Source organism: Peromyscus maniculatus, chromosome 2 (assembly GCF_049852395.1).
Source record: "Peromyscus maniculatus bairdii isolate BWxNUB_F1_BW_parent chromosome 2, HU_Pman_BW_mat_3.1, whole genome shotgun sequence".
Taxonomy (NCBI): Eukaryota; Metazoa; Chordata; class Mammalia; order Rodentia; family Cricetidae; genus Peromyscus; species Peromyscus maniculatus.
In genome coordinates this window covers 160442477-160470368 of record NC_134853.1, presented here as the reverse complement: position 1 = coordinate 160470368, position 27892 = coordinate 160442477, and the positions used below count along the sequence as shown (strand labels likewise).

Below are 27892 nucleotides of genomic sequence, written 5' to 3'. Positions count from 1 at the left end.
ACACAGACTTTTCCATGTTGGTTAAAGTCCACAGGAGCTTTAGAGACTCAGCCCTGAAATGTCTTAGCCGGGAAGCCCCCAGCCATCTTAGAACCCAAGAGTAGGGCCAAGACGACAAACCCAGAAACCCTGAGACATTTTGGGTCATATCATTTATTCCCAATGACACCTAATAGAAAAGATCTGTTGTTTATTTCCTAAGAGGAGCACTGAGTAGAGAGTCATTGGTCCAACTAACCGTGGCCTACGTTTGTTTCCTGGACGATCATAACTAGCTCCATTGGATTTGTTTTGCTTTTGCTTTTTTTGTTGTTGTTTGGTTTGGTTTTTGTTTTTGTTTTGTTTTCTGAGACAAGGTCTCACTATGTAGCCTAGGTTAGCCTGGAACTCAATATGTAGACTAGGCCTGACTCAAATGACCTCCTGCCTCTGCCTGCCGAGTGCTGGGATTAAAAGTTTGTGCTACCAGGCCTGGCTTAGCTCAGATTTTTTTGTTTTTTTTTTTAATGTTTATTATGTATAGTGTTTTGTCTGCACGTGTCCCTGCAGGCCAGAAGAGGGCACCAGATGGCTGTGAGCTACCATGTGGTTGCTGGGAATTGAACTCAGGACCTCTGGAAGAATCGCTGAGCCATCTCTCCAGCTCCTAGCTCAGATGTTTTTGTTTTTTGTTTTTGTTTGTTTTGTTTTTCGAGACAGGATTTCTCCATGTAATTTGGTGCCTGTCCTGGATCTCACTGTAGACCTGGCTGGCCTCGAACTCACAGAGATCTGCCTGGCTCTGCCTCCCAAGTGCTGGGATTAAAGGCATGCGCCACCACCGCCCGGCTCAGATTTTTTTTTTTTCCTCTTTTTGTTTTTGAGATGGGTCTAGCTGTGTAGCCTAGGCTGCCCTTGTACTTACAATCCTTCTGCCTCTGCATCCCAAGTGCTGGGACTGCAAGTTCGCACCCCAGGCCTGGCTGCTACCTCAGATTCTATCAGCTAGAATCCGTAGGCCTGCTCGGGAACCACGCATGCCTCTCTTGGCTGTCCCTTTCACCCATCTCTGCCAGCAGCAGGATACCTTAGGTCTCTCACCTTGGACTGCCTCTCTGACCCGGCCTGTACCCAGTGGGTACTAAAGCATTAATTCCCTCCCTGTCACTGCCGTCGCAGGGTCACCAAGAAGAAGAAAATTGGTAAGAAGAAAAAGACCAAATTGGACGAGGAGGCAAGCGCGCCGCACCCCACCTCTAGCCACCAGAAATGTCCTAGGCAGGGGGATGGTGACGGACTTGTGGGCACGCCAAGCCTGGGGCGGGACTTGCCCGATACTACACTTACCTCCCCGCAGGAGCAAGGGGAAGGGTCCAGCAGTGCAGCCGAGAGCAGTGAACCCTCAGAGCTCAGCCAGATGGGCTTGCTGATCCCGGAGATGAAGGACACCTCCATGGAGTGCCTGGGACAGCCCCTGAGCAAGGTCATTGACAAGCTCCATGGACAGCTGGACCCCAGCACGTGGTGCTCCCACACTGATCCCCCAGATCAGTCCTTTCGGACCGGCTCTCCCGGGGAGGCCCCGGAGAAACCACCATTTTGCGACTTTAGTGAGGGGCTTCCAGCCCCAATGGACTTCTACCGCTTTACGGTCGAGAGTCCAAGTACTGTTGCACCAGGTGGCGGCCACCATGACCCTGCAGGGCCTAGCCAACCGCTGCATGTTCCTGGTAGCCCTGAGACTGCTCTCCAAGAAGAAGAGGGAGGAAGAGGAGAAGGGCAGGCACCTCAGCCCCTAGAGGACATGCAAGGGGAGCCTCAGGAGCCAGAGCCTCAGGAGCAGGGCACCCAGGTGCCACCGGTCAACGAGGAGCCTGTGCCTGAGCCTGTGTCCCAACCTGAACTTGGAACCCAGGAAGCTCTTTGCAAGCTCAAGCGAGACCAGCCCAGTCCGTGTCTGAGCAGCGCTGAGGACTCCGGGGTAGACGAGGGCCAGGGGAGCCCTTCAGAGATGACACACCCCTCAGAGTTCAGGTGAGGGCTGTCTACACCAGGATCCGCCAGTCCAGCAGGGATGGGAGGTCTAGCCTGCTGGTGGGAGATGGCAAGGCGGGTCACCTCCTGCCTGACCCCTGCTCCTCCCTGCCCTTGTCCCTGCCACAGAGTAGACAACAATCACTTACTCCTGCTGATGATCCATGTCTTTCGAGAAAACGAAGAGCAGTTGTTCAAAGTAAGTCCCCGAACTGGGGAGCGATCAGGCAGTACAGCAGAGGCGGGCCGGGACAGCCACACTGTCCAGTGTGCGTGCAGGTCCGGCAGAGCGGGAGCTCAAGCTGACGCCCGTTTGCTTCGTTCGGCTCTTAGATGATCCGGATGAGCACCGGGCACATGGAGGGCAACCTGCAGCTGCTGTACGTGCTCCTCACGGACTGCTACGTCTACCTGCTTCGGAAAGGTGCCTGCCGCCCCAGGCCGGAGTGGGTGGGCTTGAGCTCCCCTCCCCCGGCCCTCCCCACTCCCACTAAAGGCACGTACTAATGACAAGGTGTCCCACGGGAGGTGTGGCTAGCTGGGCTGAGCACCCTGTCTGTCTCTCTGCTACGCTGTCACCTCACGTTGCAGGGTAAGGAGGGGGGTCTGCTCCTCAAGGGGGCTGGGTCTCAGGAAGTGAGGCTGCGGGAGGGGAGAAAGGCCAGCCAGGGTAATAGGTGTTGTGGTCTCCTCTCTCAGGGGCCACAGAGAAGCCATACCTGGTGGAAGAGGCCGTTTCTTACAATGAACTTGACTATGTGTCGGTGAGTTCTGGCTCCGCAGTTGGTGCTCCCTCCTAGGAATGAGGCTTCTCGGGCCACCCCAGCTCAGAGCTGCAGAGCAAGGTCCATGCTGGGGACGGGCACCACCGTCCACAGAGGCCTCCGTACACATGCTGGAGACAGGAGTCAGGGGCAGAGACGCCTCTTCCTGCACCAGCTCTCTGACCATCTTCCCTCGTTCCTGCCAGACCCCAGATCTTGGTCAGGGGCTTCCTGGTAGTGACCCCAAATGTGTGGTGTCTCCCTTCTGGATCCCAGTCAACCCTCAGCCTGGCCATGATGCCCCTCGTGCTGGGCAGTGGCCAAGCCCTGTGTGTGGTTTCTGGCAGGTTGGCCTCGACCATCAGACTGTCCGGCTGGTGTGCACCAACCGCAGGAAGCAGTTTCTGCTGGACACGGCTGACGTGGCCCTGGCTGAGTGAGTGTCAGCCCCCACCCCTCAGCAGGACAGGAGAAGCAGCATCTTCCACGGGCATGGCCCTGGCTGGGGGGAGAAGCAGACACCCATGCGTTCCCCTAAGAGCCTGCGGTCTGCTCAGAGAGGCAGGGGAGTGGACAGTCACTGACCAACTGACTCACGTCAGCCCAGGTGACCTCGGCCCCTCAGGACTCGTGGAGAGGAAAGGGGCTGGTGTGAGCTCCAGTGAGCCGGGGAGATCCAAGAGCCAGGCTGTTGTCCTGGGTGTGCCCGGGACTGTAGACATGAGAAGTACACGTGACGAGGTCATATCTGTACTGACTGGAATAGTCAAGCCCTACTGGCCAACACTTTCAGAATCCAAGGCCCTTTGGACACTAGGAATGGTCAGGCCTTTTCTGGGCACCGTCCAGCGATGCAGGCCTCTGACTTCATCATCGCCCACTGCTGTCCTGACCCCAGCATCCTCAGCCCTAGTTTCTGTTAGCCCCCTGGGTCCAGGGCGCTCAGGACAGAGCCCCGTCCACTGAGGGCCTGTCCCCAGGCCTCTGACTGCAAACCGCACCCCCTGCACAGGCTCTTCTTGGCGTCCCTGAGGTCAGCCATGATCAAAGGCTGCCGGGAACCACCCTACCCGAGCATCTTGACTGATGCCACCATGGAGAAGTTGGCACTGGCCAAATTTGTCGCCCAGGAATCCAAATGTGAGGTCAGTGGCCGGGGTGGCGCACCAACACTGGCGTGCCTTGGATTAAGGCTAAATGGTACAAATGGCGCCCCTGGTGTTCCTCAGTCACCTGGTGGGAAGGACGTTCCTCCCCTGGACCCTGTCCTCTTGCCCACTTGGCTGTGGCCTGAGGTCACCTTGTCGTCACGGCTCCTGGGCTGGGTCGTGGGTGAGCCGAGGCTCTGCCCAGGCCTGATGTGCCTCGTCTGAACCCGCAGGCGTCCACTGTGACTGTGCATTTCTATGGGCTCGTGCACTGGGAGGACCCCACAGACGAGGCCCTGGGCCCTGTCCCCTGCCACTGCTCCCCACCTGAAGGCGCCGTCACCAAAGAAGGCATGCTGCACTACAAGGCTGGCACCTCCTATCTAGGCAAGGAACACTGGAAGACCTGCTTCGTGGTGCTCAGGTGGGAGCCCCGCAGCTGTGGGCCCAGGGGGGGTATCAGGTCCCTAGCACGAGAGGCCCAAGGGCAGATGCCTCCCTTCCCCACAGAGCTGGGGGGTGGGGGGCGTCGGTCAGTTCTCAGGGCACAGGATTCCCAGGTGCCTGAGCCAGCCCTGGTGACAGACCTTCAGCTGTGCCCAGGAAGGGGCAGTGTTCTCCCCAGCCACTCTCAGGTTCCTTTCTTGCCCTCTCCATAGAAAGCAGGTCCCTGGTTCCCAGCCAGTTTATGAGGGACCCCCGGGGTCTTCTTAGCCAGGCCTCACCTCCCTGTATTGTGACCCTGTAGCAACGGGATCCTGTACCAGTATCCGGACCGCACTGACGTCATCCCCCTGCTGTCGGTGAACATGGGGTAAGTGTCCCAGGAAGCGGGTGCTAGGCAGGTAGGTGTCCTGCCTGGAGGTCAGCTCTGGCTGAGTCTGAGGCCGGGGACTGCTGACCTTCTGTCCCTCGCCGCGCCTTATCCAGCAACCCCCCCGACTAGCGTCTTGGGGTTCACAAGCTGTAAGGAGCCATGGAGGCAGGGTGAATGAGGAGGCACCCTCTGCCCAGAGAAGGGAGCCCCTTCCCAGCAAGTCCCACCCAGTGAGAGGCAGACTGCAGAGGAAGTGGGTCAGCGGGCACTGGTTCTGAGCAGGAGCAGTAAGTGGCTCTGTGACCTCTCACCTGGCCATGTTTGGGTGCCCCAGGGGAGCTTGGCAAATCTGGAGATACAGATTGTCATGCAACCAGGTACAATGGCACCCTTCTAACCCAGTGTGGAGGGTAGAAGCAGGAGGCTCAGAAGTTCCAGGTCATCCTCTGCTACATAACAAGTTCCGGGCCAGCCTGGGCTACATGAGACCCTGTCTCAAAAGAAACAAAACAACTCTCAATGAGAGGTTGCCCAGCATCTGTAAATGTGCCGAGAGCCAGAGCCCGCGCCCAGTGTCGGCACACCTCAGCCACCCCGGCTCACTCCCGTTTCACCCTCCTCCTCTGGCCCAGGGGGGAGCAGTGCGGTGGCTGCCGGAGATCCAACACCACAGACCGGCCCCACGCCTTCCAGGTCATTCTGGCTGACCGGCCCTGCCTGGAGCTAAGTGCAGACAGCGAGGCTGAGATGGCTGACTGGATGCAGCATCTCTGCCAGGCCGTGTCCAAAGGAGTAAGTGCCCCCGCTTCCGCCATCTGCCCAGCCCGGCCCATTCCGGATCTCCAGGGTCCAACCCCCAAACACACCAGTCACAGAGAAGCCTGGGAGGGCCAAGATGGCGGACCCTAGGGGACAGCCCAGGAATGAACACACGTTCAGGGCACTTTGTGCTTGGACCATTCCCCCTCCCTCCCTACACTGCTAAGGTAGACAGTCGTGGTGCGGGCCACCCTGGAGAAACAGCTTGCCTCTCCCACTTTCCACCCATATCCAGGTCATACCCCAGGGGGTGGCTCCCAGCCCCTGTATCCCTTGCTGCTTGGTAATCACCGAGGACCGCCTCTTCACATGCCACGAGGATTGCCAAACCAGCTTCTTTCGCTCCCTGGGCACGGCCAGGCTGGCTGACATCAGTGCCATCTCCACAGAGCTGGGCAAGGAGTACTGTGTCCTGGTGAGCTGGGTGGGAATGAGGGCGCAGACCCCGCCCAAGGAAATCTGTGCATCCTGACCAGGGACCTGCTGTCCCTAGGAATTCTCCCAGGATAGCCCACAGCTGCTCCAGCCCTGGGTCATCTATCTGAGTTGCACTTCCGAACTGGACCGGTTCCTGACTGCCCTGAGCTCTGGCTGGAAAGCCATCTACCAGGTACCCAGCTGTGCTTGGGGCCTGGCCTCACCCACGGGGGTTTTAGGGGCAGCAGTTTGCAAACGACCCTGAGACAGACCCAGAAACTTAGAACCAGAGGGGCAAGTCCCCGTGTCGGCTAGTCTGTCAAAAGCTGTAAGTGCCACCAGGAGCTGTGGGGCTCATGCTGGGCCTGGCAAGACAGGGACCCCCTCTTTCCCAGAGCCCTGGAGAGGTAGTAGCTTTTGTTTTTTGTTTTGTTGTTGCTGGGTTTTTTTTTGTTTTTTTGTTTGTTTTTGAGACAAGGTCTTATTATGCAACTCTGGCTAGCCTGGAATTCACAGGGAACCCCTGCCTCTGGCTCCTGGGATGAAAGGCTCGCCCTGCCACCACACCCGGGGAGAGGGACTGTTCTGAACGTGTGCTCCCTGCCCGCTGTGGCTCTGGGAGAGCTCTAAACTGAGCCTGAGGTGGAGAACAGTCCAAGACATGCCCAGTGAATTCCAGGGAGACCTGAGAGTTTGGGGTCTGTGTGAGGAGCAGGAGGGAAACTCACAACATGGATGATGCTCCCAGCGGGGTGTGCAGAGCCCCGAGCTCTTCCATGGCTCCCGGGAAAGCAACCAGCAGCTCTTATGCCCCCCGCTTGTCCACCACAGGTAGACCTCCCTCACAAGGCGATCCACGAAGCTTCCGTCAAGCAGAAGTTCGAAGACGCCCTGAGCCTCATCCACAGCGCCTGGCAGCGGAGTGACAGTCTCTGCCGAGGCAGAGCCTCCCGGGACCCCTGGTGCTGAGGCGTGGCTGGGCAGCACTGCACGCCTGCTGGGAGGAGGCAGGCTGACCAGCACGTCCGCCGTGGTGTGCCACCATGCTGTTTCGGAGCCACGTGTCCACAGGCCTCTATGGCCCACTCTTAGTGTGGCTGGAGACGGGGATCAGAGTGGGTGCCTAGCACTCTGGGCATCCTGCCCAACCGGGAGTGACTAGAGGTCACTGGGGCAGAAGGTCTGAGCCCTGTGGGCTCTGTAGACATCTTAGTCCTCACCACCTGCTCAGGGTGGCCATGAGAATAAAAGCATCCGTTTAAGCGGGGAGTAAAGAGACCAGGAGGGCGGGCATGCCATCTTCCTTTCCTGGGCCAGGGACCTGGGCAGATGGTCAGGGCCCCCTGGGGGTCGTGAGTGCCCGGCCACCCTTGTTCGTTTTTGAACACTGTCCTCACCGCACAGGGAAATGGGAACATTAGGTGTCTGTGCATGCCTCCTTCTCACGCATCCACCCGTGCCCAGCGGCCTGTCTCACACAGCCTGGGCCCAGACAGCAGCCCTCTATGGCTGCCAGGAGGCCCTGCATGTCCACAGCCCTGCCTCTCCTCTCCCTCAGATGCAGCAGAGTGTGTAGGAGCCAAGGTTCGGGTGGCTCCTCTTGCCAGGAACAAAGGAAAGGGTCTGAGAGAGCAGAGCCCATGGGCCTGGTGGCTACTTTGACACCTGACTGAGCCCTGCTTGGCTGGAGCTGGCCCTTCCTGAGGTCTTTACTAGATCCCTCTGGAGACGGAGCAGATGGATTGGGCTTTGTTTTTTTAAAAATAAAATTGACGTTATATTGCTGAGACTTGTCACTGGCCCTCTCTAAGCGTGAGGTGGGGGCGGGGAGGGCTGCTCTTCTGCCACATCTTCATTGTCCACTATGTGCCCAACACACCCTGCACAGAATGAGAACCAGGTCTGCCCCGGCTGCTTCCATGGCTCCACTGCCTGGAGGATGGAGGCCCAGGAGAAATCCCTGGGCCTTCCTGTTTCCTGCATGGCCACCAAGGGTGGGAGCCCGGTGGTCCGGTTGTTAAGGAAAATGGCTAGAACCATGAAGGTTACTCTTCCCGGTGGCCCTTAGCTTTCCATTCCATCCCAGGGACTCTGCAGTTTGGGGTGAGCGAGGCTAGAAGTTGGGGGCTGAGGAGGGGTGTGGACCACCCTTTACTGTGTGAAGTGCTGTCCAAAGTAGGCTCTTCACACATCCATCTCCCAAAGGTCCTTCTGGAGCCAGACTGAGTGGCCCCTTCTCCCCATCATCAGCAGCACCATTCTCCACCGTCCGGTTCCCCAAAATCAATAGCAGTTTGAAAACAGGAAAGGGAAAATTCTGGAAACAAACAGTTGTAAACATGTGCATTGGTTTGAGTAGAGTGCAATCGGACCAACAGATGTGGCTCATCCCATAGTCCAGAGTGTCTGTGTCGTGTACGCCATTAGTCCCTTGGTTTCTATAGCAACTGTGGTGGAGCAGGATTTGTATTCAAGTAACCCTTTTTTTATTTAGTAATGGCCCCCAAAGTTGTCCTCTGACTTCTATACACATCTGTGTCCTGTGTGTATCCCCTTATACGCACACATACATGCACACGTACAGGATAGCCTAAGCTATATGGTAAGACCCTGTCCAACACATACACACACACACACACACATGCATTGACATTAATGGGGTTTGCTGGGCATGGTGTCATACACCTTTAATACCAGCACTCAAGAGGCAGAGGCAGGTGGATGGTGGATCTCTGTGAGTCCCTGGCCAGCCTGGTCTACATAGTTCCAGGGCAGCCAGAGATACACAGAGAAACCCTGTCTCAAAAAAAAAAAAAAAATCTATGGGGTTGGAGAAATTGTTCATTGATTAGAGCTCCTCCAGAGGATCTGGATTCAATTCCCAGCACCCACCCACATGATAGCTCACAACCATGTATAACTCCAGTTCCAGAGGATACAACACTCTTTCTGGCTTCCATGGACACCAGGCACACACAGATATACATGCAGGCCAAACACTCATATACACAAAAATATAATATAAATGAAAGTAGGCATGGGCATGCATGCTTGTACTGTCAGCACTGGGGGGGGGGGGGGAGAGGCAGCTGGAGATTGGCATGAGTTTGAAGGTGGCCTGGGCTGCACACTGAGTCCCAGCCAGTCTGGAAATGAGACACCACCTCACATGAAACAAAACCACCTCACTAATAGGGCTCTGGGCTCCTCCTTTACACTCCCCTTGTTGAAAAGGAACTAGAAAAGCCGGGCAGCGGTGGCACACATCGTTAATCCCAGCGCTTGGAAGGCAGAGACAGAGTAAGTTCTAGGACAGCCAGGGCTACATGGAGAAATCCTGGCTCAAATAAATAAATAAATAAATAAATAAGGAAAGGAACTAAAAAGCTGGGCATGGTGGTCCACACCTTTAATTCCAGCACTAGGAGGCAGAGGCAAAGGCAGCTGAATGTGATTTTTGAGCCCACTCTGGTCTACATAGCTAGTTTCAAGCCAGCAAAGGTTACATAGAGAGATCTTGTCTAAAAAACCCCAAAAATTAAATGAAATTTAGAGAGAAGGAAAGAAGGGAGGAAGAGAAAGAGAGAGAGAGAGGAAGGAAGGAAGGAAGGAAGGAAGGAAGAAAGAAAGAAAGAAAGAAAGAAAGAAAGAAAGAAAGAAAGAAAGAAAGAAAGAAAGAAAGAAAGAAAGAAAGAAAGAAAAGAGAAAGAAAATGGAGCTATAATCTGAGGGAACCAGATTGGAAGACTGAGGCCAGGAAAGAGGAGGAAGTCACTCAGGCTGTGGCAGATACAGAAATGGGACAGTTGCTACTCAGTCCAGGTAGCCTGTGCCTAGGGCCAAGTCACTACATGCCCAGTGCTTTAGCTGGTGCCAGACCGGGACTAGAGATGGGACAGGAAGTCTAGAGGACAAGGAGGGGTGCCCTCCCCTAGTTATAGTTAGGCTCTTTCTTCCTGCCCCAGTCTCCTTCCAGTCCCGAGTGACCTTTCCTCCAGATCCCAGGGGCCAGGCCTGCCTGGCCAGCCACAGCTGGGATTGGCCGGAGCCGGAGGAGGTGTGTCCAGACTCCCACAGGCCCCATCTGCTAACAGCAGGTGGAGTTCCAAGACAGACCAGGGACCTCCAGTCCCTGACAAGATCTGTCCTCTAGACATGGCACTGGGCCCCCATGGTCGCCAGCCCTGTGGCCACACACGGGTGCAGACAGCCTAGACCCGGCCACCTATGGCCTGTGCTGTGGCCCTGATCCAGACACAGATGGCTCCTGCCGTGGATGCAGGGGATGTGGTGTCTCCGGCAGTGGACCTGGTGCTGGGTGCCTCAGCCTGCTGCCTGGCCTGTGTATTCACCAATCCCCTGGAAGTGGTGAAGACCCGTCTACAGCTACAGGGTGAACTGCAGGCCCCAGGCACCTACCCACGGCCCTACCGGGGCTTTGTGTCTTCTGTCGCAGCCATCGCCCGGGCAGACGGGCTGTGGGGCCTGCAGAAGGGGCTGGCCGCTGGCCTGCTCTACCAGGGCCTCATGAATGGTGTCCGTTTCTACTGCTACAGCCTGGCATGCCAGGCTGGCCTCACCCAGCAACCGGGTGGTACCGTGGTCGCAGGTGCTGTGGCTGGGGCATTGGGAGCCTTTGTGGGAAGTCCTGCTTACCTGGTGAGTGTCTTCTTCCTTTACCACTCCAACGTGACCGTGACCAGTAGACTCTGTGGCCCTGGGTTGGGTGGGGCAGGTTGGGAGGGGACTGTTCCCTGGGAATATCTGGTTCAGATCTGGAATCTGCCCTTGCTCTGACCCTTGCTCTTTTGGCGTCCATGCCCACTGGTCTTAGCCAGGAGAGGGAGCAGGTTATGAAGTAGGTAGACTATAGCTGTCATTTGCCTGTGGTTACTCCTGGATAGCCTGATATATGGTGGGGATAAAAGCCGCAGCTGATTATGAGCTGCTGTGTCCTAGCCTGGCCACTGAAGTGCTCTGTCCTTGTGAGTGGCAGGACAGAGGCCCAAAGATCTACTTAAGAAACTTGAAGCCGTTGGTGGTGGCGCACGCCTTTAATCCCAACACTCAGGAGGTAGAGACAAGTGGATCTCTGTGAGTTCAAGGCCAGCCTGCTCTACAGAGTGAGTTCCAGGGCAGCCAGGGCTACACAGAGAAACCAGTCTTGAAACCTGTCTTGAAAAGCCAAAACCAAACCAATCAACCAACTAACCAAAAACCCTTGACCTACCAAGATACAAAGGCAGGCTCAGGATGTGGCTCACTTGGTACTGTTTGCCTAATCCTGGGTTTGTTCCCAGGCTAGATGTGACACCACCTGACAACCCATAAATTCCTGTTCCCAAGCACCTTAGCTAGGTGTGGCACCACCTGACAACCCATAATCTCAGCGTTTGGGAGGGGGAGGCAGGAAAATCAGACTTAAGGTCATGGTGACATAGCTAATTTGAGGCCACAGTCTCAAATTTAAAAATAAAAAAGTGGCCAGGAGATGGTGGCACATGCCTTTATTCCCAGCACTCAGAGTCAGAGGCAGGTGGATCTCTGTGAGTTCGAGGCCAGCCTGGTGTACAGAGTGAGTTCCAGGACAGCCAGGGCTACACAGAGAAACCCTGTCTCAAAAAAAAAAAAAAAAAAAAAAAAAAGGACCAAAAATAAATAAATAAATGAGCTCAAGCCGACTGACCAAGACTGCCCCCAAGCTTCAGATGTAGAGATGTGGAGTCAGGGATACCGTGTGGGAGAGGGGCTCAGACACGCCCAGCTCATTTCCCAGTCTCCAGCCTAAAGCCCCCCATCTTCTCTGTACTCCCAGGTCAAGACCCAGCTGCAGGCCCAGACAGTGGCTGTTATGGCCGTGGGGCACCAGCACCAGCATCAGGTAAAACATCTTCCCCAGAACCCCGGGGGTTCCCGGCTGTGCGGGGACTGGGGCTGTCTAGTGACCCGTACCCTCTCTTCCCCGCAGAGTGTCCTGGGTGCTTTGGAGAGCATCTGGCGCCGGCAGGGTCTACTAGGGCTGTGGCGGGGTGTGGGTGGGGCTGTGCTCCGAGTCACAGTGGGCTCAGCCGCCCAGCTGGCCACCTTCGCCTCGGCCAAGGCCTGGGTACAGGAGCGCCAGGTAAGCGCCTGGGAGCCCCTGCACAGACAGGGAGCTGGAGGGCCCCGGCCTCTTACACAGGGGTGGGCACAGATGGGGTCCAAAACAAAGCCTGGTCTTGCTGAACGTGGGGAGACACACTTATGTTCCTAACACTTGGGATGCTGAGGCAGGGGGATCAAGAAGCTTAAGGTGGTCCTCAGCTACCTAGGGTTCCAAGTCAGCCTAGGCTACCTACGTGAGACCCTGTCAAAAGAGAAGAAAGGAAGACGGGGGGAGGGAGAAAGGAGAGAAGGAAGGAGGGTCAGAAGGAAGAGAGGAAAGAGAGGGGAGCTGCAGGGAAGGGTGGTGTTTCTCACCTGTACAGCGAGACATTTTAGATAAGATAGATAGACAGACAGACAGACAGAGAGAGAGAGAGAGATGATAGATAGATATAGAGAGATAGAGAGATGAATAGATAGATAGATGATAGATAGATAGATAGATAGATAGATAGATAGATAGATAGATAGATAGATAGATAGATAGATGATAGATGGATGGATGGATGGATGGATAGATAGATAGATAGATAGATAGATAGATAGATAGATAGATAGATAGATAGAGATAGGATAGGGAAGGGAAGAAGAAAATAGTTGTTGGCTCTGTCACTGTAGCTGTGACCTAGCCCTTCTGTCCAACAGGCGTTGGACATCAGTGAACCCTGAAACCATGGAGGAACACAGGCTTGGTATTGGGGCTGGGAATGGCTAGAGAGGTCTGATTTGCTCGCCTGCTCTAGCCCTTCCAGCCCTCATGGGCTTAGGGCAGGGAGAGCACATTAGGGGTGGGTAGAGGGCAGTGGGCAGGGTCAACAGCCTGAGCCATCCCCACAGTGGCTTTTGGAGGACAGCTGGCTGGTAACCCTGGCTGGAGGCATGATCAGCAGTATAGCGGTGGCTGCGGTCATGACTCCCTTCGACGTGGTCAGCACTCGGCTATATAACCAACCGGTGGACAGAGCCGGCAGGGTGAGCAGGGGGCAGGGGAATGTAGGGTGTGGGGAGATGGGAGACACACACACACACACACACACACACACACACACACACACGGGGACACGTGCCATATTCACAGGCCATTAACACGCACGCCCTAAAACCTTCAACTGGATTTTATTCTGTTTCCTGGTAAGGAAATCGGCTCAGAGAGATCAAGTGACCTGGTCGAGGCCGCCCAAATGATCAGTGGGAGGGGCAGGTTTGGAATCATGGCCTTCCTGTGGTGATCCCAACAGAAAGTGTCAGGACAAAGATGTCCAAGTGACGCTATCCAAGCTGCACCCCTGCAGGAGGCTATCTGCCTGAAGGAAGAGGCTCCTTGTTAATATCACAGTCTATAACCCTCCCGGGCCAGGAGGGACTAGGTGCTCCTTCTAACCGGACACTAGACACACCTGCTTCTGTCATCTGGGACCTCTCACCTCTCGAGGTGATCCTCAACCCACGTTTATCCCCAGGGCCAGCTGTACGGGGGCCTCACTGACTGCCTGGTGAAGATCTGTCAACAGGAGGGACCCCTGGCACTCTACAAGGGCCTAGGCCTTGCCTACCTGCGCTTGGGCCCCCACACCATCCTTAGCATGTTCTTCTGGGATGAGCTGCGGAAGCTGGCCGCAAGGGCCCAACACCAGGGCACCTAGCCTTGTCTCTCACCCCACCGCCAAGCAGGGCATTTGTGGAAGTGATGGCCTGCTTCAGTAGGACTGGCTGCCCGGAGCCAGCTTGAGTCAGGCCCTGCCACAGGTCAGGGGAGTGACCCGGGGACCAGTCCCAGGACTAGTTCACCCCAAGTCACCGCCCCTCACCCCCTTCCTCTCCCCTGGGTTACCGTGCCCTAGCACATTGCCACAGTAGCGTCTGCGTACAAGGGTCCCCGTGAGCAAATCCACTCAGTGGTACTGGCTTCTCAGTCCTCCGCCTACTGTGTGACCACACAAGCCTTGCTCAGAACAGGGAAACTGAGGGAGATATGACTCTGGCTGGGGTCACATGGCTTTCCGGTGACAGAGCCAGGACTACAGTCTGACTCTGCCTACCCCATCCTACGCTCTCAGCAAGGGAACTGCCAGGACCGTTGGGCAGCGGATCCCTCAGAGGCCGCTGCACGTGAGGAGACTTACAGTTGGGCCACGAGGGAAGCCTTGGTGTCCCCAGACTCTAGCTAGCTAAGGCCAGTTATGGAACAAAGTTCTAAAACCTTGGGAACTTGAACAAGAAAAACCTATTTTCTTACCTCCGGAAGCCCAGAAGCCCAAGAAGGTATTGGCAATGTTAGTGTCTCTCTCCTTTTATTTCTGTTATTTGTGGTACTGTGGTGGAACCAGGGTCTGGGCATGTCAGTCACGTGATCTGTGACCTACACCCTCAGCCCAGGGCTGACTTCTCCAGAGGCTTCTCTCCTTGAGCAGCCTCTTCCCAGTGCTTACCATCTTCTCTGTGTGTTGGAGCCACATCAGCTTTTATTAGACTAGGGACAGGTCAGTCCGCAGAATGCCTGCCAGGGACTCATGAGGCCCCGGGTTCCATCCCCAGCACCGAATAAACCGGGCACAGTGGCACAGGCCTGTAATCTCAGCACTTCGGAGGTGGGTCAGGAGGATCAGGAGTTCATTTTCAGCTACATAGTGAGTTTGAGGCCAGCCTGGACTCCATGGGGGGGGAGGAGAAGAAGAAGAGGAGGAGGAGGAGGAGGAGGAGGAGGAGGAGGAGAGAGGAGCAGAGCAGAGAGGGGAGAGAGAAAGATGGACAGAGAAAGGGAGAGGCAGAGGGAGGAGAGGGGAGAGGGAGAAGAGACAGGGGAATTCAGTTATATTGGGTAGGGTCGGCACAGGGATCGCATGTTAAATTGGAGGTGGCTACCACTGTCTCCACAGACACCTCCTGAGGGACTCGGGTTAGGACCTCAGCGTGGCTCTGGGAGCATCCCTGAGTTCAGGCTTTATTTGAGGGCTTCCCATTTGTGAGCATCCAGAGGGGGCTCAGGCGATGGGAGCCCAGATAAGAGGGCGCCTGCCCACGCAAGTCACCGGGCAGTGCCACAGCAGGGCCAACGACGGACTCTGGGCCCCTCCTCCAGACTGCAGCCACACTCGGGGAGACTGTTGGGAACCGAGAAGGTGTGTTTGTAAGGCACCCAGGAACCAACCACCTTCCCCAAACACACCCCAAGTGCAAAAAAAAAAAAAAAAACTGCTCTGGATGAACACTCCAATAAAGTTTTCTATTTTGTGTATCTTTCATGACTCCCCTCTACTTCCCTGACCCTGACCCTCAAACCCTCAGCTCTCAAGCCTTTTTCTAGGAAGAACCCAGAAACCAGCGGCCAACTGCCCAGGTGGGGGCTGCCACCTAGTGGACCCAAGAGGAACAGTATGAACCGGAGGCAGGTTGCATTCAACCTGAATCTTTTTTTTTTTTTTTTTTGAGACAGGGTTTCTCAGTGTAGTTTTTGGTGCCTGTCCTGGATCTCGCTCTGTAGACCAGGCTGGCCTTGAACTCACAGAGATCCGCCTGGCTCTGCCTCTCGAGTGCTGGGAATAAAGGCGTGCGCCACCACTGCCCGGCCCAGCCTGAATCTTAAGGGGATTCCAAACCCCCTTTCTTTGCGGCCTGTAGAAGCTAGACTACTAGACAGATCTCAGAAGGGGCAACGGCCTGAAGAGACCTAGAGCTGTGGGGACTTGAGTGGGGAAGACCGTGTGCTTTGGGAACTTGAGTGGAGAGGGCCGGCTCACTCTTCAGGCTGAGTGCGGGCCACACCTGAGTCTGGGGAGGCCGGGTGAGCAGACAGCCGGACTTTAGGAAGGCTTGGTGATCTGGAAGTCTAGAGGGGGCAGACGGCACCAGAGTGAACTGCTTTGCCCTTGAGGCCTAAATGAGAAGCCAGCAGCCGCAGAGGGCTAACAGAGCCGCTCCCCGGACCCCGCTTCCTGCAGCCTGGACGTCTAAGGCTCTCCTGCCCCGCCCCCAGGCCTTTGACCCCTTCCCAGTCCCTCCCCTGTCCTCTAGAGACACCTTTGACCGGTGATGTCATTGGGTCTGTCCCAGCGCAGACCCAGCCCGAGGCTGCCATGTTCTCCTTCCCTTCCCTCTCCTCCTGGCTCCCCAGCCTCCCTTCCTTTGACTGGGGTTCCAGCCTCTTCGACAGCCTCCTGCAAGGTGAGCGCCTCCTGGATGCGCATCGGGCCCCGCCCCTCCCTCGGGTGGGCGGAGTGCAGGGTGGGCCCCACCACCCACGTGTGTGGGGGCGGCGGGGGAGCCTCTGCACCTGGCTGCCGCCCCCCCCCCGGCGCTAACCCTGTCACCTCCCCTACGATCCTAACGCTCCCCTCACCCTCTCCTTTGTCCGGCTCAGGCCTGATCGCGGCCCTTGGAGTCTCGGTTCTCAACAGTCTCCTGAAAGTTTACTTCTTCGTGGCCTGTGTCAAGTGAGTGCCCGCATCGGTGCCACCCAGCCCCGCCCGGGCAGTTGGTCACTGCGCGGAATCTGGTCTCTCCTGGAGAACGCTGAGAGCGGGGCTGGGACCCTGGCATCCTCCCAGGATCGGACACCGCGATCCCGCCTCCCAGCCCGCACCCGTTCTGCCCCCACAGTGACCCCCAGCGGCAGACCCATAAGCAGCGGCTGCGAGCCCAATGGGCCTCACTGGAGACAGTGCACCTGGCTGGTCTGACCCTGTTCCTGACGGTGGTAGGGGCCCGAGTAGCCGCCCTGGTGGTACTGGAGTTCTCCCTCCGGGCCGTGTCCACAGTGTTGTCCCTGGGCAAGGTGAGACTGCGGGGTGGGGCCAGTCTGGGCCGCTTTCATCCTCTGGACTGGGAAGTAGGGCTTCGTGGGGTCCGCGTTTCCTTCCGATGGAGACCAGAGATTGTAGTTCGTTACCTGGAATTTTGATTGCCAAAGTCACATCTCCACGGCAGCACAGACGGATCTCTAACCCCCTCCGTGTAAATGTCAGTTCTGTGAGCTGGGATTGTGGCTCAGTTGGTAGAGCGCTTGCCTAGCATGCACTAAGCCCTGGATTCGATCCCTGCACTGTGTAAACCCAGGCATGGTGACTCATTCCTGTAATCCCAACACTGAAAGGCGGAGGCAGGAGGATGAGAAGTTCAGGGTCATCCTTGACTAACTGCTGGGTTTTAGGCCAATTTGGAACACATGAGATCTTGTCTCAAAAAAAAAAAAGTCCTGTATTGCCCTTGCTAGGTACCTTGACCCACGTTGTCCTGAGAGCTGTGATGATTAAGGGTCTTCTTAGATCTCCACAAGTGGAGAAACCGAGGCTCAAGGGAGCACATGGTTTGACCAACAGTCGTCAGGGAGTGAGGTGTGAAATCAGGAAGGCCCTGAACCATCACCCTCCAAGCCATGGATGGGCAAGAGAAACCACCCCTCGGATGCCAGTCACCCACAGTGCAGCCTACCCTGGACTCCCTTCCCCTGCAGGGCTCGGGGGAGAAGGAGCGACTCCAGCTCTTCCTGGTCTGTCAGTTCTCACTGGGCTGCGGGCTGACCTGCGGCCTGAGCTTCCTACAGGAAGGCGCCCCACATCGCACCCTGAACCTGCTGCTGAGCCTGGGGCTGGCCGCGCTGTTTGGCCTGGGTGCCCGGCGCTTCCGCCGACATGTCTGCAGCCTCTATGAGTTGCACAGCGGTCAGCGTTACTGTGGGGTCTGCCTGGGTCTGCTGGCTGGCCAGCATGGCCTGCCCAGGCTCCTGGGCCGCACGCTGGCAGTGGCCTTTGCTGTGAGTGACCTGGCAGCAGTGGCCCTCATCAACCAGGACTTCCTGAGCACATCAGAGGCCATGCGCTTCTGGACGCCACTCACCATCTGCTACACGCTGCTGGTCATCTACATGCAGGGTGAGAGCCCCGGGGCTGGGGTCCCTTCTGTTGGCCACACTCCCCCTATTGTCCCAGCCACCCAGTCCAGGGACAGGATTTGTATTCTACTGTGGGCTGCTCAAAGCAGCGATGTGACATAGAAGCCCTAAAGAGCTGGTACCTGGGCTGGGCTGGTGGCAAGGTGAAAGGGATTGTGGGCAGGAGAAACACCTGCCGAAGCAGAGAGTGAGTGAGGGCATGGCCATGCAGAGCACTGAGTGGTTCAGGGTTGTTACTCCAAGGGCAACAGGGATTAGAGCAAGGCTGGCCATCTTGAGAAAGGCCTGGTCCAGAGCCCCGGCCAGCCAGGCTGGGCAGGGTCCTAAGCAGGAGAGCGTGGAAGAGAGTGAGGGATCAGATCTGGCCTCTGGGAAGAGCCTCCCGGCTGCAGACTGGGAAATGGTTGGCCATGGCAGAGCAGGGAAAGGTGGTCCAGGCAGTGGGAACCGCAAGTGTGAAAACCCTGAGGTGGGAATAAGCTGGGGCAGGCTCCACGTGCAAAATGGGAAGCCAGAATGTCTGGCTCTGTGAGAAAGGGGAGCGTGGGTCAGAGACGGCATGAGGATGGGGAAGTGGGCTTGGGCCCAGTCAAGCCTGACCTCGTCAGACAAGGCTTGGATCGAATTCTACTCTAAAAGCCCTAGGAAGTCCTGGGAGCCTTCTGAGCAGAGGAATGATGTCATCTTATTGACATGTTTAGGTCACTTAAGCTGGTCGGTAGAGCTTGCTCAAGAACAGAAATCAAGAGCCCCATGAATTAGCTCAGCAAGAGGGGAAGGTGGCTGGGACCAGGGTGGGGCAAGAGAGCAGGGCATGTGCTAGGCAGAAGGGGACTGGGCTGCGGATGAATCAGGCCCATGGGCGTGAAGGGAAGAGTCTTAGGTTCTTGCCACCGACTGGCAAGGGCTCTGTCCTCAACCAGGGGGAGACGGAAGGGCGGGCAATAAGTCTTGTGGGTGCCCCGAGAGGGAAGCCGGGAAGCAGAGAGGCGATCGGGGAAGGTGATACTGTCCCTGGGGAAGGCAGTTGAGAAGTGGAGCAGGCTGGCCCCAGCTGACCTCCGGAGGGCGTCGGCTGAGGCAGTGACAGACACATCCCACAGAGGAGCAGCGGCAGCATCGCTTCAGCCTGCAGGGCCAGGTCCAGACGGTGCTGGTGCGCATGGGTGGCCTCTTCATTTTGTTGATGACTGTGGGCCGGTGGCTGGACCTCCTTGGTGTCCTTGTTTCGCTTTTGGGTGAGCTCTGGTGCCTTGCAGGTGTTCGCACCCTAATCGACCTCTGCCAGATACAGGTAGGCACCTCCATGTACCCCCAGCTTCCTACCCTGCTCCCAGGGTTCCCAGCACCTCCAGAGGCCCAAGTTTGACAAGGGTTGTGTTGACTGGGGAGAGTATTAGACCCAGGTGTCTCTTAGGTCACTAGGAGTGGGGACCACTCCCAATAGTGCCTGGGACCATTCTAGCTGGCACCCCGGGGCCCCAGAGGGGTAATAAGGTCCTGATGATAATGGAGCTGAGACTAACTGGGGGATGTGTCCCCTCTGACCCTCCCCCAGGGCTTTCCATCCCAGAGGCCTACAGTAACAGCAGCAGTAACACCAGGAAGGGTATCAACAGTGTCAGATCCATGCGAGCCCCGGCCTTCCACACCTGCCCTGTCCAGAAGCGAGGCCCCCTCCTGACCTGCCCTATGGAGGACTCAAAGTCAGTCTCAGGCCTACACAGGCTGACCAGCAAGGCCTTGACCACAAGATGTGGCCTGGAGACTGGGTGGCAGAGCTGGTCCCCACCTAGACCAGCTCTGGGCAGGCCATGGGGGCCCCTGGAGAAAGGGGGCAGCTAGAGCTGGGGACCTGGGGAGGTGGGGACGTGAAGGCCCCTGAGTAAATCCCTCTGTCTTGAAGATGGGCCATGGATACAGCTCCCTCAGACCCGCCTTTCCTGGCCAGGCAGGAGGACAGACAACGACTGTGACCTCAGAATGGCCCCCTGCCTGTTGCCACCCCTCCCCCACCTTGCTCTTTCCACAAACAATAAAGTTGACTTTTCTCAACCTGCGCTGAGGATTATAGAGACAGAAAGGGAAAGAGGCTTCCTGGGCCCACAGCTCTTTGGGCAGGGTTTGGGGATATGAACCTCAAGCCTGTCCCTGCCCTGAGCCTCCTGGGGGTCAAAGGACACAGGTTGAAGTTCCCAGGTTCTTGGTCCCAGGACAAAGAATTGCACCAGGAACACATGGTTATCAAGATGGTGGGGAGCTGGAGAATGCTCAGGGTTAAAGCGTGTAATGCTCTTACTGAGGATCTGAGTGTAATCCCTAGATCCCATTTCAGGCAGCTCACAACTGTCTGGAGAAGGTTCCACGGGATATGATGCCTCTGGCCTCCTCGGGCACCTGTATTCATGTTCACAGATATGTATACATACACAGAATTAAAAATAAAAAAGCAGAGGCAGTTTGTAAGAAAGGGGAAACATAGCCATGTGGTGGTGGTGCACGCCTTTAACCCCAGCACTCAGAGGGCAGAAGCAGAAGGATCTCTGTGAGTTCAAGGCCAGCCTGGTCTACAGAGCAAGTTCCAGGACAGCCAGGGCTACACACGTTGTGGGATAATCTTTTTGTACACTGTGAAGAAGTGTCTCTGCCAAGGTGCCTTCTGATTGGTTTAATAAAGAGCTGGATGGCCAATAGCTAGGCAGGAGAGGGATAGGCAGGGTTTCCGGGGAGAGAGAGGATGAGGGACAGAGAAGACAGGAAACACAGGGATGAGGTGCCATACTTACTGAGGTGGCCAATGAGGTGAAGTAGGGTGGTAGAGTCCTAGTGTCCACCTGCAGCTAAGATGTTCAGCACTCCTGTCCTGTCCCATCCAGGCTGGGAGGGCTCTTGGGTCCCCAGCTCCCCATCCTGACCTGTCCAAGGTAATAAGGGTCCTTCCCACCTCAGCCCTGTTCAGGGCCAAGATCGGGGACAGAAAGGGCTGGGGACTCACTCTTCCGCCTACTTTCTGTGTGACTATGGACAAGCTACTGTCCCCCTCCGAGCCCATCAAAAGAATTACTACCTAGGGTGGGGGGGCACTAATCCCAGCATTCAGAAGGCAGAGGCAGGTGGATCTCTGTGAGTTTTAGGCCATCAAGGTCTACAGAGCGAGTTCCAGGACAGCCAGGGATACACAGAGAAACTGTGTCAAAATATATATATATATAAAACCATTAAAAATGAACACACTATGTTGGGTGCTTACCAAGTATTCAGGTACTGAACACTCAGTAACCCATTTACTGACCTATTTTAACCCACACTCTGTTTTCCTTTTCTGTTATTCTGCTTTGTTTTTGACACAGGGTCTCACTGTGGCTGGTCTGAAACTCACTCTGTATTCCAGGCTGGGTTCAAATTCACAGAGATCTGCCTGCCTCTACCCCCTAAGTATTAGAATTAAAGGTATGTGCCACCATGTCCAGCTGTTTGATGTTTCTGAAATGGTCTGGATATGTAGCCCAGGCTGGCCTTGAACTCATGGCCATGAACGCCTCTTGCCTCAACCTCCCAATTGCTAGGATTATAGGTAGGGTACCACAATACCCTGATCCTAGAGGGTAAGTCCTTTGCTTGACATACAGAATTTGAAGAATTGTGTTCATATGTGTGGAGGGGGGAGAGAGTGTTTGTGCTTGTACATTCTAGAGTCCTCAGAAGCCAGAAGAGGAAGTCAGAGAGAAGAGGGACTCATATGCCCTTGAGTAGGAGTTACAGGCATTTGTGAGCTGATTCACACGGATGCTAGGAACCAGACTGCAGTCCCCTGCTAGAGCAGCAATTATTCTGGACCAATGAGTCATCCTTCCAGCTCAGGCAGGATCTGAGCACTGGCAGCCTGCACGCCATCCCATCCCACCCCACCCCAGAACTCATTTTGCATGCTCCTTGCTCCCCTTTTCTGGCTGAAGGTTAGGTCCAGGGGATTAAGAGGGCTGCATATGAGAAGTAGGCAGATCCATCCCAGGTGGCTCTGGAATGTGGGTCTGGCCACCATATGTCTCAGGCAGCCAAAGGTGCCCATCAGGTCTGTTCTAGGCCAGGAACCCAGCAGTTTGGATCTGTGGGGATTTCACTAGAGGAGGCCCACAGGGCAGAAGTGCCCAATCTGCTAAGAGGTGTTGTGGAATATTAGTTGAAGATGTGTGTGTTACATTTGTTTATGCTGTGGAACATTTGTTTAGTGATGCAAAAATGTGTTGCTTTTTTTTTTTTTTTTGGTTTTTCGAGACAGGGTTTCTCTATGTAGCTTTGCGCCTTTCCTGGAACTCACTTGGTAGCCCAAGCTGGCCTCGAACTCACAGAGATCCGCCTGCCTCTGCCTCCCAAGTGCTGGGATTAAAGGCGTGCGCCACCACCGCCCGGCTAATTTTTTTTTTTTTTTTTGGTTTTTCGAGACAGGGTTTCTCTGCGTAGCTTTGCGCCTTTCCTGGAGCTCACTTGGTAGCCCAGGCTGGCCTCGAACTCACAGAGATCCACCTGGCTCTGCCTCCCGAGTGCTGGGATTAAAGGCGTGCGCCACCAACGCCCGGCTTATGTGTTGCATTTTTTAAAGATTTCTTTCTTTATTATGTAAACACACGCCAGAAGAGGGCACCAGATCTCATTATAGATGGCTGTGTGCCACCATGTGGTTGTTGGGAATTGAAGTCAGGACCTCTGGAAGAGCAACCAGTCTTCTTAACCTCTGAGCCATCTCTCCAGCCAATGTGTTGCATTCTCTTATTTTGTATTTGTTTAACTCTGTGAAGCTATATTACTTTGCCTGTCTAAAACACCTGATTGGTCTAATAAAGAGTTGAACAGCCAATAGCTAGGCAGGAGAAAGGATAGGCAGGGCTGGCAGGCAGAGAGAATAAATAGGATAAATCTGGGAGGAGAAGATGGAGGCTGAGAAAAGAAGGAGCCAGACACCCAGGCACACAGGCAAACACAGAGTAAAAAGGAAAGAAAAGATGAACAGAAATAGAGAAAGGGAAAGCCCAGAAGCAAAAGGTAGATGGGATAATTTAAGAAAAGCTGGCTAGAAAGAAGCCAGGCTAAAACCGGGCATTTATAAGGAAGAATAAGCCTCTGCATACTTATTTGGGAGCTGGGTGGCGGGCCCCCAAAGAGTAAGAGGCAAAAGAATAAAAAACAAAACAAACAAGCAAAAAACCCAACTACAAAGAGGCCTCTTGGGCCAGAGAGCCGGCCTGTGAGGGAGTGACAGGGAGGAGGTGAGGCCTGGAGAAGGAGCTTTGAGGACCCCAGACTCCATTGAGGTCCTTCCTCTCTCCGAATACCATCATGGGCTGAGTGCGGTGAGGATGTGCCTTGGCTGGAGAAGGGCTTGCATGAAGCCCTGGCTTCAGTCCCCAGCACTGCATGAACCAGGCTTGATGCTGTAACGTCCGCAGTCCCAGTCCTTGTGGAGTAGAGCTCAAGGTTACCCTCTGTTCCATACCAACTTCATGGCCAGCCTGGGTACGTGAACCCCTGTCTCAAACACCAAAACAAAAAGACCACCTCGGCCACCTAAGAACTGTTGGTCTCTCGTTCTCTCCTCCCTAAGCAAGGCAGGTCTGCAACCAGGGCATATGGGAAGCAAGGCTAGCCTGGTGGTGTCAGGTACAGCTCGGGGTGGAAGTGCTGCCCAGCACAATACCAATGCCCCTGCTGTGAGAGTTGGCTTCCATCCCTCAACCTGCCCTGTCTGGAGGAAACGACTCATCTGGTGGGCAAAAGGCCAGCATCCGCCAGACCCAGACTGGCTCTGGGTCCCGACAGAACCCACTGTTTGTGCTGGAAGGCGTTCCAGTCTCAGCCTGCAGCCTGGCTGGGAACCCACTGGCGACATCTGGGAGAGAACAGGACTCAGCTGTCCTTTCCTTTTTATGGGCACAGGGACCATTGTCCAAACAAAAATTGGGACATGTGGGCTGGGAGAGTTTTCTTGTCTTACCAAATTATTTTTCTGGACATTTTTGTATCTGGCAAGAGTATTACAAATGTGATTACCCAGGCGTGGGGGTGTGGCTCAGTGGGGTATTGCTTGCCTCTGATGTATGAGCCCCCCTCAAAAAAAAAATAAAGAGGGCTGGGGATGTGACTAAGTTGATAGACTATTTGCCTATCACACGGCAGGCCCTGGGTTCGATTCCCAGCACTGTATAAACTGGGCATAGGTTTGCACGTCTGTCGTCATCTCAGCATTTGGGAGATGGAGACAGGATCAGAAGTTCAAGGTCCTTCTCTGGATACATAGTGAGTTCAATAAGTCCAAGGCCAGACTGGGATGCATGAGATGAGACTCTGTCTCAAAACAGAAAAAGAAAGGAAATACAGAGAGAGAGAGAGAGAGAGAGAGAGAGAGAGAGAGAGAGAGAGAGAGAGAGAACCAACCATCTTATTGTGTGGCTCAGTGGTAGAGAGTGCAGTACTAGGCCCTGGATCCTACCCGAGACCCACAATTGCAATAATAAATAAACACACAAACAAATACACCAAAAGAAATGCAAGCCCAGGTCCACAGTGTCTGCCTGGAGCCCAGGTGACTCTGGTGGCAGCTAGAACTGAAGTAAGCCGCCTCCCCTCCTGGCTTTTCTTTCTTTTTGGTTTTGGTTTTGTGCTGGCTAGTTTTATGTCAACTTGACACAGTGTAACTCATCTGAGAGGAGGGAGCCTCAATTGAGAATATCCTACCATAAGATCAGGCTGCACACAAGCCGGTAGAGCATTTTTTAAATTAGTGATTGATGTGGGAGGGCCCAGCCCATTGTGGATGGAGCCATCCCTGGACGGGTGGTCCTGGGTTCTATAAGAAAGCAGGCTGAGCAAACCATGGGAAGCAAGCTAGTAAGCAATTTTCCTCCAAGGCCTTAGCTCCAGATTCCTGCTCTTTTTGAGTTCCTGTCCTGGCTTCCATCAGTGATGGACTGTGGATGTGGAAGTGTAAGCCAAATAAACCCTTTCCTCCCCATCTTGCTTTTGGTCATGGTGTTTCATCGGGTTTCTCTGTTTAGCCATGGCTGTACTGGAACTCTGTAGAGTATATCTGTATATCTGTCAGCTGTGGCTGTATAACAACCCCCCCAACACGGCACACCTTTAGTCTCAGCACTCGGGAGGCAGAGGCAGGTGGATCTCTGAGTCTGAGGCCAGCCTGGTCTACAGAGCAAGTTGCAAGACAGCCTGGGCTACACAGAGAAACCCTGTCTCAAAAAAGACAAAAGCAAAGCGACAACCAAGAGATAGATGGTGCCTTGTGGAACATTATTTTAAGATGTGTTATGGGCCGGGCGGTGGTGGCGCACGCCTTTAATCCCAGCACTCAGGAGGCAGAGGCGGATCTCTGTGAGTTCAAGGCCAGCCTGGGTTACCAAATGAGTTCCAGGAAAGGCGCAAAGCTACACAGAGAAACCCTGTCTGGAAAAACCAAAAAAAAAAAAAAAAAGAGAGAGAGAGAGATGTGTTACATTGTTTATGCTGAGCAACATTTGTTTAATGATGCAAAGATGCGGTTGCAGTCTTTTATGTTGCTTTTTTTTTTTTTAACTCTGTGAAGCTGTGTTACTTTGCCTGCCTAAAACACCTGATTGGTCTAATAAAGAACTGAACGGCCAATAGCAAGGCAGGAGAAAGGATGGGCAAGGTTGGCAGGCAGGGAGAATAAACAGAGGAGAAATCTGGGGAGAGAAAAGGTCTAGGAACGAGAAAAGAGGGAGGACATCGGGGGCCAGCCACTCAGCTACACAGCCAGACAGGGAACAAGAAGGAAAGAAAAGATAAACAGAAATAGAGAAAGGGAAAAGCCCAGAGGCTAAAGGTAGACAGGACAATTCAAGATAAGAAAATCTGGCTGGAAAGAAACCAGAATAAGGCCAGGCATTCATAAGAAAGAATAAGCCTCAGTGTATTTATTTGGGAGTTGGATGGAGGGCCCCCCAAAGAGCAAAGAGTAAACAAACAAAAACAACAACAACAAAAAAACAGTGCCTTAATGACTTAAGCCATTCCTTAATGACTCTCCAGGTTAACTTCCACATACATGATTACACACATGTGCGTAAACCCACACATGCACACACACCTTTGGGGAGAAGAACATGAACTTCTTACGAAAGGGGAATGTTTGTTTAGAGAAAGCATATTTCATCATTGGAGACATGGTGCTGGGGTCCATTCGTCTGACATCTTGCTGGGCAGTGGGCCAGGAATGTTTCCTGGCAGTGTTTCCTGCCTGTAACCTGGCTGCCCTTCTCTGTCTGCAATCCTTCTTAACCCCCATGCAACTCCTAGCCCCTCGGGGTTCTCACCCTAGCCAGTGTAGCCGGACATGGACTTACTTACCTTCACACTGATCTTACCTGGGGCTCAGAGAGCTGGGGAGGCCAGCGGGGCCATGTAGGGTACAGGCTACAGAATTGGGAGCAATTGGGTTGGTGTGCCAGGTCGGAAGGGACAATTCTCAGTAAGAGAGGGGCTGCCTTTTGAAGGGACCTAGTCTTAAAAAACAGCCGAGGACTTGGGGTAGATTCAAGGACCCTTTCAAGAAAGTGAGGCCAGGATAGCCTCCCTGCTGTTGGCAGAGGGGCTCTGACTGCAAGACCTAGGGCCAGAAAGACCTTCCCAGACTGCTCAAGGCTCAAGGACCCTCTAGCCTGTTACCCACTCCTCACCCACAGGTCTAGCCTTCTCCCTGGCTCAGTCAGGCTTGGGCAGGCTTGGGCAGAATCAGTTCTGGCCCCCAGGTTAGCACCCAGTCTTTGTTTTCACCGTCAGGACAGAAGATGGTCCTCCCTGCCTGGTGAGGCAGATGGACACCAGCTTATGGACGGATAGTAGGACTTCATGCCTGGGTCACAGCTGAATGCCTCCTACATCCCCAGGCATTTTTATCTACAATTCCCCCTCACTAACAAGAGGGCCATAGGCTGCAAGAGAGGAGAGTGAGGTCTCGAGAAGCAGTTTACCCAATGTCACAGGCTGCCAGGGTCACTCACAGGCTGCAAATGGTTGGGTTGATTCTACCTCCCTCCTTCTTCCCCTCCCTTCCCTCTCTTCCCTCCTTCCCTGTCCCTACTCCTCCTTTCCCTCTCTTTAAAATATTTTCTCCTTATTTTGTTTTACCTACGTGTATATTTGTGCACCATGTGTATGCAGTGCCCACAGAGGCCAGAAGAGGGCACCAGATCCCCTGAAACTAGAGTTAAAGACAGTTGTGAGCCACCGTGTGGGTGCTGGGAATCGAACCTGCGTCCTCAGCTACAGCTCTTCACCACTGAGCCATCTTTTCAGCCCCTTGTTTGTTCTTTTTGGGTGTTTGTTTTGAGACAAAAGTGTCATGTAGTCCAGGTTGGCCTCAAACTTCCTAGGTAGCCAAGGCTAGCCTTAAATGCTTAATCCTCCTGCCTCTACCCCCAAAGTGCCAGGATTGTAGGTACGTGCCACCACACTTGCTTTTGTTTAATACAGGATCTTACTTTATGATTCGGGCTGACTGGAAGCTCAGCAGTGTGACTATGTAGACCAGGCTGGCCCTGAACTCATGGTAATCTTCCTGTCTCAACCTCCCAAGTCCTGGGATCACAGACATGTGCTATCATACTTGGCAAAGAAATATAATTTTAATTGGTTTGTGGGGAAAGTAAAATTTTTTAAAAATTCTTCGGGAGGCTGGGAGTGTGGCTCAGCTGGCAGGGTGCTTGCTTATTGTGTTTGTGGTTCTGGGTTCAATTCCCGGGGCAGGGGCCAGAACTTCAAGGTCATCTTTGGCTACAAAGTAAGATGGAGGCCGGTTTGGGATACTTGAGATCCTGCCTCAGGACAACAACAATAAAAAAGAATGCATTGGCCG

The 27892-nt window shown here is 54.6% G+C and overlaps 3 protein-coding genes and 1 long non-coding RNA gene across 7 annotated transcripts in view; 3 read left to right on the top strand and 1 right to left on the bottom strand.

Annotated features, from left to right (window-relative positions):
* The window catches only part of Plekhm2 (pleckstrin homology and RUN domain containing M2), a 42532-nt gene extending 34767 nt beyond the window's left edge, over window positions 1–7765 (top strand). For both annotated transcript variants that reach the window (XM_076565607.1, XM_076565606.1), the window contains 12 exons: window positions 1159–2013; window positions 2143–2212; window positions 2347–2437; window positions 2713–2777; window positions 3125–3213; window positions 3790–3922; window positions 4159–4349; window positions 4674–4739; window positions 5375–5534; window positions 5797–5976; window positions 6055–6171; window positions 6810–7765. In XM_076565607.1, the coding sequence (XP_076421722.1) occupies window positions 1159–2013; window positions 2143–2212; window positions 2347–2437; window positions 2713–2777; window positions 3125–3213; window positions 3790–3922; window positions 4159–4349; window positions 4674–4739; window positions 5375–5534; window positions 5797–5976; window positions 6055–6171; window positions 6810–6947 (2155 nt within the window). In that variant the 3' untranslated portion in view covers window positions 6948–7765. The remainder of the gene's footprint in view (window positions 1–1158; window positions 2014–2142; window positions 2213–2346; window positions 2438–2712; window positions 2778–3124; window positions 3214–3789; window positions 3923–4158; window positions 4350–4673; window positions 4740–5374; window positions 5535–5796; window positions 5977–6054; window positions 6172–6809) is intronic.
* A 2204-nt stretch (window positions 7766–9969) lies between these two features.
* On the top strand, window positions 9970–15370 carry Slc25a34 (solute carrier family 25 member 34). Of its 3 annotated transcripts, none has more exons than XM_042272256.2 (5): window positions 9970–10637; window positions 11794–11859; window positions 11947–12099; window positions 12960–13094; window positions 13259–13576. In XM_042272256.2, the coding sequence occupies exons 1-5, from the start codon at window positions 10206–10208 to the stop codon at window positions 13349–13351; spliced, it is 879 nt and encodes a 292-aa protein (XP_042128190.1). In that variant the 5' UTR covers window positions 9970–10205; the 3' UTR covers window positions 13352–13576. The 3 variants fall into 3 exon arrangements, with proteins under 3 accessions (XP_042128190.1, XP_042128191.1, XP_006975520.1); XM_006975458.4 differs by lacking the exon at window positions 13259–13576 and adding an exon at window positions 13583–15370 and having other exon boundaries at window positions 10036–10637; XM_042272257.2 differs by lacking the exons at window positions 11947–12099; window positions 13259–13576 and adding an exon at window positions 13583–14803 and having other exon boundaries at window positions 9972–10637.
* Window positions 15371–16127: 757 nt separating this feature from the next.
* Tmem82 (transmembrane protein 82) lies at window positions 16128–20064 on the top strand. Its single transcript, XM_006975459.4, has 6 exons — window positions 16128–16283; window positions 16480–16552; window positions 16719–16893; window positions 17572–17989; window positions 19113–19303; window positions 19568–20064. The coding sequence occupies exons 1-6, from the start codon at window positions 16196–16198 to the stop codon at window positions 19691–19693; spliced, it is 1071 nt and encodes a 356-aa protein (XP_006975521.1). The 5' UTR covers window positions 16128–16195; the 3' UTR covers window positions 19694–20064.
* Window positions 16507–19732, bottom strand: LOC121827433 (uncharacterized). The gene is made up of 3 exons (XR_006069725.2): window positions 19591–19732; window positions 19069–19290; window positions 16507–17007 (listed from the first exon to the last, which is right to left on the bottom strand). It is a non-coding gene; the product is annotated as an uncharacterized LOC121827433 (long non-coding RNA).
* Window positions 20065–27892: the final 7828 nt, after the last annotated feature.